The sequence below is a fragment of the Coregonus lavaretus genome, assembly GCF_964263955.1.
Source record: "Coregonus lavaretus genome assembly, chromosome: 13".
NCBI classification, from domain to species: domain Eukaryota; kingdom Metazoa; phylum Chordata; class Actinopteri; order Salmoniformes; family Salmonidae; genus Coregonus; species Coregonus lavaretus.
The window spans coordinates 52,414,770-52,423,560 of record NC_140000.1 but is presented as its reverse complement, the minus strand read 5'-3'; the positions used below and the strand labels follow the sequence as shown (position 1 = coordinate 52,423,560).

At 42.5% G+C, this 8,791-nt stretch overlaps 1 protein-coding gene across 1 annotated transcript; it reads left to right on the top strand.

The window, feature by feature from the left end:
* Positions 1-1,554: 1,554 nt before the first annotated feature.
* Positions 1,555-8,581, top strand: LOC311139677 (zinc finger C3HC-type protein 1-like). The gene is made up of 10 exons (XM_084174598.1): positions 1,555-1,731; positions 4,187-4,289; positions 4,540-4,690; positions 4,867-4,950; positions 5,171-5,298; positions 5,537-5,685; positions 5,993-6,260; positions 6,460-6,675; positions 6,983-7,198; positions 7,524-8,581. The coding sequence occupies exons 1-10, from the start codon at positions 1,595-1,597 to the stop codon at positions 7,593-7,595; spliced, it is 1,524 nt and encodes a 507-aa protein (XP_084030724.1). The 5' UTR covers positions 1,555-1,594; the 3' UTR covers positions 7,596-8,581.
* Positions 8,582-8,791: the final 210 nt, after the last annotated feature.

Below are 8,791 nucleotides of genomic sequence, written 5' to 3'. Positions count from 1 at the left end.
CCATTACACTACACAGCCCTTTTGGTTCCCAGCACGGATCCTCCATCCTACTCATATTATTTTCCTTTCCCATACTAAATCCTTTGTTGAACTCTTTAGAAAAAAAATCCAGCTTAACAAGTCATCCCACACTCACACAACTCTCACACCGGGGCTAAACCCCTGTTCAGTTAATTAGTCAATCACACAATACTCACATCCACATTCACTTAGTACTATTCCCAAACACACTCAGTAATCTCCCTTATTACTCCTTATGCATCTTCAACGATTCTCTTGTCGTTAACTCCTATGCATGCATATGTATCTTCAACAGTTCTCTTGCCGCTGCTTCCTATACATATAAAATAGCACCTCATGCTCAATAACACCTTGTGCTATTATCAGTGGTTCTCAGACCACGTAGACACTTCTCATAAATGCCTACAGACAATTGTCAGTGGTGCTTTTCCTGCCCTCACTCTAGCCTTCTCCTAAGATTAGTTATAGCCTTTTCTTAAGACTATGGTACCTTTCTTCATTTTTATGTTTAGTTTTATTGGTTTTATTGTTATTGTTAAAATACAAATTAATTTAAATTGACTTACTGAAATCATTTGAGTTGTCCTTCTAGGTTTCGTAGATGTTCTGTTTCCTCCCACACACGTCCAACAGTGAAGGTCTGTTACGGGCGGGTCCTCGTCCTCTTTTAGTGAGATGGGAATTTCCCTTCACGCCTTCCCAAGAATGCGTCACCGGTATTCCCTCTCAGATCTTCACTGAAGGATCACGTCGGGAAAATGAAACATCCAGTTCATGACGCCACGATTGTCATGGAAATTCACCACTAAGGACTCAAACTCAATGTAAATGATTAAATCTTTATTATAACGGCCGGAGAGGTTCACAAACTCAATCCAAGCTTGATGAAAACTCTGAAGAGGGCGTTCCCTTTCAGTCCTCTACTGCTACACAAACTAGTCATATAAGCATGATTTACATTATTAATTATTCATAATTAATGTGTATACTGACTGACACCTCACAAAGGCTTTTTCTCTCAAAGCTGGGACCTTGAAACTGAGATACTGCTTTTGGTTCCCAGAACAACGTTCTGGGCGTACTGCCAATTGGTCTGAGGAGGAGGTCCCAGTCACCTGCACGAACCAAGATAGACGGAGAGGATATGCTGTGTACAATTCAATGCTATCTCTTCAGATATATCTTCAAAACCTGACTGCTGACATGCAAAACATTCTGGAACTGTATCAACAGTGGAGTAATGATATTTATTTTTTTGTATATATGTATATCGTTTTTTTAGTGGATTTTCCCTTTAAGAATTTCATAATTTAACCACCAAGGCAAAGGATTTCACAAGGAAATAGTTGTATAATTTCTTTGAAAAATAGCACTGTAACAGTATAACGATTACAGTGTATGGACTTTGACAGTAGCCTACAGCCAATGTGCATTTAGAATAATAAAATAGATTTTATATGGACTTGTAAACATTGGCCACGTGGGTTGAAACGTCGGCATGGTATTATCCCAAGCGGAACTGATAGCGTTCCTCTTTCAGGGGGGAAGATTTAGCATCTAGCACCGACCGATCATGGCGGCTCTTGGCAGTCGTGGAAGTCGTCTTGACAATTCTCCTAACAGACAATTAAAATCTGGTTTTGCATCTCCAGAGAAAGTCCGTGAACTTCTCAACGCAGGTGTGTTATCGGATGAAAACAGATCAACTGGGTAAGTTTTTGAAGAAAGAATGAATGCAATGTTTTAGGGACCTAACTAGTTAGCTAGCTAGCTAGCTTACTTTGGCTGGCTCGCTATCTAGCTAGCTGCCTAGTTACGGATCTAGTTTCCACATGTTGCATTACATTAGCAAGCAAGTTGCAAACTTTATCGAGTCAGTTGTTTTTCTTGATGTCTTTCTTACTCGACAGCTAATTTGTGTTTGTCTGTGATGTTATTTACAATACTGTATAGCCATTATAGCTGGCTATAAAGGCTGCGTCGCACATGCATGTTACGTAAACGGTCAACCATATATGCAATGTAAAGAATTATCACAAATAATCAAGACATTTATTTGCACTATTGATTTCATAGTCGCTGCTGCATGCACCACTGTAGTAACATGCAATGTCTTCGAGTGTGAATTTGGTTATATGTTTTCACCATGTTTGATGGCTCACAAGGGTCCACATGTGTTTGCATAAATTAGGATTTGTACCTATTAAATTACGAGAGGCTATGTCATAACCCTCGAAGTTCCAGAATGAGGTAAAAATGGCATATTGGAATGAACGGCAGTAGAGGCATAATCCTGATTTTACTTACGCAGGAAAATAAAAGTAAAGCGTGTTATATCAGAAATTGTGTAATAGAGTTATTCTCAATCCAAAAATATTGTCAGATAATTATAAATACAGTTTATACAGGTTTTATACTAATGTTCTGTATAAATATCCTCTAAACTATATGTAAACAGACCATCATAAATATCTAAATGTTTGTTTTCTTGGAAAGCTGTGTGCTATTATATGATACAAATAAAATTGTATTTGCCACATGCGCCGAATACAACAGGTGTAGACATTACCTTGAAATGCTTACTAACAGCCCTTAACCAACAATGCATTTATTTTGTAAATTTAAAATAAAATAAAACAACAACAAAAAAGTGTTGAGAAAAAAAGAGCAGAAGTAAAATTAAATAACAGTAGGGAGGCTATATATACAGGGGGGTACCGGTGCAGAGTCAATGTGCGGGGGCACTGGCTAGTTGAGGTAGTTGAAGTAATATGTACATGTGGGTAGAGTTAAAGTGACTATGCATAAATAATTAACAGAGTAGCAGCAGCGTAAAAAGATGGGGTGGGGGGGCAGTGCAAATAGTCCGGGTAGCCATGATTAGCTGTTCAGGAGTCTTATGGCTTGGGGGTAGAAGCTGTTGAGAAGCCTTTTGGACCTAAACTTGGCGCTCTGGTACCGCTTGCAGTGCGGTAGCAGAGAGAACAGTCTATGACTAGGGTGGCTGGAGTCTTTGACAATTTTGAGGGCCTTCCTCTGACACCGCCTGGTATAGAGGTCCTGGATGGCAGGAAGCTTGGCCCCAGTGATGTACTGGGCCGTACGCACTACCTTCTGTACTTGTTGCATTTACAACTTGTCTAAGTCCTATCATCGACTGATTTCAGCCAGTGTATGGCTGTGGATTGACTGCATTGTTTGAATGGAATGTTGGCATATTGGCAGTTAATTAAAACAATTTATAGAATCATTCCTCTAAAACTGGCTAGCTAGCTAACAAACATACAGTGCAGATAAATGTATTATATAATAATATAATAAAAATAATAATAAACATGTAATGTATTATGTAAGGGATGATCAACAAGGGGCTATGCGTTCTATGGAAAATAATAAACAACGTGGAAGGTGTGTTCCACGATGCGCAAGCCGAGTGGAACTGGCGTTTCACGGAGTTGCATTATTTTCCAGAGAACGCATACAGCCCCGTGTTGATTATCCCTTTCATACCATGGCTATAATTTAACTCATTTGCTGGTAGAAATGTGTTCAACATTCGCTGAAGTAGCTAGCAAGTTTACTAGTAGTTGCCGTGGTAACCAAACAAACAGACATGCTAGTTTAGCTAACCAAACCATCAGTCCTAGCTTGCTATTATGAAAATCTAATTCAACAATACCAATACTGTTTTCAATTCGACTTTTGCTTTCAAAAGCAGCTCAAACAAAACATGTAAAAATGAACTATAGAATTCATTGAATTCTACCGTACAAATATACTGTGCATTATAGTGAAATAATGCACGCTCTAGAATGCCCTTCAAGCCAATCAGAAACAAGTTTTCAACCATGCCATGGTATAATTTACAATATGTTATGACAGCACTGGCAAACCATTGTTGACCAACTCCCTGACCAAAAGGGCTGACCTTTATCCCGTCATAAGGAGGTTATTGTCCATTCAAGTATTCTAATTCCTAATGGTTGGTACACTGTGTACATGATATGTTGCTGACTCGTGAGCGTGCGCGACACAGAATATTATACATAATGTTTTTCAAGTACCCTATACGAATTGTTGTATTTGATGAATGTTCGTTTAGCCCTATAACTATAACTAAAATAAATTCCTTCTGTGAAATGTTTTTTCTTCTTGTGAATTTCAGTGTTCAGGGGGAGCTGGATAAGGTGGCACCAAACGGTAACAGTCAAGTTCTTTGTGAAGCATCTAACAAAGAAGCCTTTTTCACAAGAGTGGAGTCCTACTCTATATCCTTTCCACATCCAAGCCACAACATTACATGTTATACTGCCAAAGTTTTGTGTGAATAACATTTTGAGTAGTACTTTAGTTGTCCAGCACTCCTTTGCGTTGCTTTTTACACACTAATAACATTACCTACATTTCCTTTTTCACATCAAGATCATAACTTTTCACATTGATTTAATAATGCTTATTATTGTATGATCATTTCTAGTGTGCAACTTTCTGTGTAAAACGTTTCCTTAGCGGGAACACTGTCTGAGATGGGCAGGAAAGCCCCGGACTATCTCCCCCCTGAAGTGCGCCAGCTATGGCTGGATCAATGTGGGGTGTGACATGTTGAAATGTTCAAGTTGCCAGGCTTTCCTCTGTGCATCACTCCAACCAACCCTGGACTTCCAGAAATGTGAGCAGAGCAACCGTTTGACACGTCTGCCGAACTTTCAACCATTATAACAAAAGCCTTTTGTTTTTTTATTGTGTAAAAAAACACTTAGAATGTTGTCATTAATTTGTCACTAAATAAGCTAATAATTTTAGTGGTTTAATCTATGTTTGCCCCTACTTGTTTCCGCTCCATAGATGAATCCCGGATAGCAGAGATAACTAGACAACTACAGACACAGCATGAGAAGTTTTGTCCATGGCCAGACTTTCCATGCCCGGGTAATGCACAACTTTTTACACTCATATTTGGGAATTCATCCTCTCGTTGAATGGAGGTGGGTACATTTGGCTGCGCTCATTGGGCAACAAAAGGAAGAGATTGTATTGATGTACTGAAACAAGGAGGGACTACCTGGACTTGTCCAATAAGAAACAGTCATTTTTTATTTCTGTTGTGTGCCTTACTGAACATGACCGGGATGTTGTATTGTCGTTTTAGACCGGTTCTGGCTGGTCCCGGCAAACGAGCCCTCAGTGCTGCTCAGTGCCTTCCTGGAGCGCTTTCACACCACATGTCTCCTGGAGCAGCAGCTACCTGCCATGAAGCCAGAACAGCTTAAAACCATGGTGAGGGAGGGGAGCCATGTTCCTACACAACAGTGAATCACATATAGAAAGATGGGCTCCGTCCAGATACCAGCCCCTTCCTTTAGCCCCTTCCCCTAGTGGACTAAAGGAGGTCTATCTATGAACCCTTGGTTCCGGAATGCAGTTTAGCTTTTTCCCAGATGGCTTCTTGCACTACAATCCATTATCCTTTGCACAAAGAGAATCCCTCCCATCTCACCACTTTGTTTCCCTGCAGTCTTTGACGGAGGATGTGATCAGCGTTCTACTGCAGTTGATTGAGGATGAACAGAAGAAGCAGGGCAGGTCCCCTCTGAAGTCCACCTCTGAGGCTCTGGCTGTCCAGGTGGCTGCCTGCATCGTGGCCCTCTGTGGCTGGGCTGGAAGGTTAGATATGAGAACAAGTCTCTCAGTCTCATTTTTATTGGAGGCGAAACATTGTAACATTCAAAAAATACCAAGTCACTCTTACCAGATTGTGGCACTTAAAAGCCTTTATTGAATTGGCATCACCATGTAGGAAAGTTAAAAGGTCTGGCAGTAGCCGATTTGCTTGCTTTATCTTTTAATGTTTGTATCGTAGCCTGGGAAAGCAAAAAGCACCTTACCATATTAACTCAACTCTTTTCCCCCCTCTGTATTCATGTTTTATTAATAGGTTTGTTTCCATGTTCTCCTCTTGCTGTTTTTGCAGCCCAGCTCTGCACGCCATGAGCCTACCCCTCCTCACCTGCTCGTTCTGCATGCGCAAAGTGGGCCTGTGGAACTTCCACCAGATGGAGGGAACAGGAAAAGAGGGAGAGGGAGACGCCCCAAAGTCCCCCACCACCCCGACGTCATCTACACCCCTGCCTGCACCCGAGGCCCAGGGGGACAGGAAGACCCCCACCTCGCCCTCCCCTTCTCCTACTCCCTACCGCAGGGGGCTGCGGAGCCAGGACAAGACCAGAGGCTCAGAGCAGGTAGGTCTCAGGAAAGGCAGGCCACTTGAACTGGACGGATAGGTTAAGGTGGAACTTGGATGAGTCGGAAGTTCTAGCAAACCTGTTTCTTCAATTTCTCTGTTCTTTGTAGCTTTTAGAATGTTCTAACATGGACTCTCATACCGCTAATCGTGGATCTGTCTGTTAAAGTTGGTCTCTGTTGATTGTGTCTTTGCAGCCTGTGGGGAGTCCGTCCCCCATGGTGGTCCGCACCCGCAGCAGGGACTCTCCCAGCCCCAGCGAGGAGCAGCCCAGTCCTCTGCCCAGGGGGAAGAGGCCCATGACCGGAGGCCGAGGCCAGGGGGAGGGGACAGGGAGCGAGGGGACTGCTTCGGGGGGCTCTAGCCCCCAACGCAACCCCAAACGCATGTGCCTCTCATCAGCCAGTAGCCCTGTAAGCCTTTACAGGTTTTCACACCAGGTTTGTCTGGATTGTCCAGACCTGGGATGTGTGTACATACTCTGTAGCAGATATAATACAGACAAATCTACAATCTGTTTTAACACCACCCTTTCCTATAAATGTCTGCCTTGATCAAATTGATCTTGGTCACTGGGTGCATGGGGGAGGGGAATGCACTTCAAGGTGAAGTTAAACTGCTAAGCTGACCCAAGAGCAGCATCTAACTTCACCCTACTCCGGTGCATGCCACAACATATGCTACAGTCACCTGTTGACGTTCTCCATTCTGTTGTTTCAGGAGGGCCCCCTGAATAGGACTTTGTTTGACCCACTAGCCCAGCACAGAGACTGGTGCCCCTGGGTGAATGTAGGCAAGGAGAACACCCAGCCCACTGGTGGTATACCCCTGCTGGGCCAAGAGGGAGGGCATCAGCAGGGTTGGAAGGCTGCACTCACTCTCCTCCTCCCCATGAAGAAGTGCTTCAGCCCAAACAAGGCAGCCAGTCCCCTACAGGTGAGAATCAAAACTTGGATGTGGTAAAATGGTGGTCCTGTGGCTCACTTGGTTGAGCATGGCTCTAACAATTCCAGCATTGTAGGTTTGATTCCTGTTGGGGCCACCCAAAGGAAAATGTATGCGCTCAATGATGTAAGTCACTCTGGATAAAAGCGTCTGTAAAAATGGCATATACTATAATGACAATATGAAGGGTTGACATAGCTATGTTCTACAATGGAGCAATGTATATATTGCGTTGTTACTGTTTCAGCATTTGGTCATGCCGCTGCTGTATGAGCAACCTGCCATTTCTTTCACTTCTATTCTCTCTTTCCTCCAGGATCCACATGACAAGTCTAAAAGGGTGTTTGCTATATTCCGTCAGTGGCAGGTATCTTCTCCATCTCAGTAAGGTCTTCCTCTCTCCACCTCAGAGACAGGATCATCGTGACATTCTACATTGATATTCTTTCCTGTGGTATGCTGTACTGCACTAGTTACACTGACAGTGGTTTCATATCAGTGTATTTCTCCCATCCGTTAAGTCTGGTTTACAATCATTGGGGGTTGGAACGGAATGGGGTTGGTATGAATTGAAGTACCGATGAGGATGGTTTTGCCAATGAACTTTGGAATGTTGCCTGGCCACGTGGTTCGAAAGCGATGAGTTCTTCACAGACATTGCCCACCCAGGAAATTCTGTTCTGAATGCAGTCTTTTAAAAGTGAGTTGACTTTACAATAAACTTAGAACCACAGAATGCAACGGCACACGGACACTGGCTGATCTCAGACTAGCACCTTGCCTCATTTGTTTTACCTCACATGAAGGCTGCATGTGGATCCTGTGCACTCGTCCTGTCGTGTCTCTATGGAATATATGAGGGACAAGGAATCTGAAATCTACCCCGTGAGAAAGAGCCAACTGGCTTACACTGGGAGAAGAAAAAAAAGTGAAGTGTATTATCTTCGAAGGGTATACTCCGTCGTGGAGAAGTGTAAACATGTACTACATCTTTTACCCTAAAAGCTGTGAGGAAGTCATTTTTTCTGTGCTGTGTTTTTCAGAGAGTACAAAGACGTAGATATAGGATTACGAAACCTTATTCATACTCAATTGTGTTGCAAAGCAATTTTGTTACACAAATACTTTGTAAAACTTGGAAAAAGCTTTTTTGTTTTGCTTGTTTGCAAGTCTGAAGTGCTAAAGGGAGGGAGCTGGGGAAATATTTTAATAGTAGATGTTAAACCAGGTAGAACAAATTGTGCCATAGAAATCAGAGAATGTTTGGGGATAACATTGATTTAGTCTTTCATTCTATTCAGCCAATGCAGTCCCTTCTACTGTGCATGCTCTTTAACTCTCCTAAGAGGATTTAATAAAATTGTATTCTTTCTGCACATGTTTATTTTTACTCTGCATTTTATTTTCCTATGTTCCCACGGCATATCCAATTTCTTTTGGAAGGATAAACGAATGGCTTCAAAATAGAACATGTCGCTGGCACTGTTCCAATAAATGGGGTCTTAATAAGTAGTTTGGGGAACAAAGCTTGGATCTGGGCCTGTATCCACATAGCATCTCAGAGTGCTGATCTAGGATCTGTCC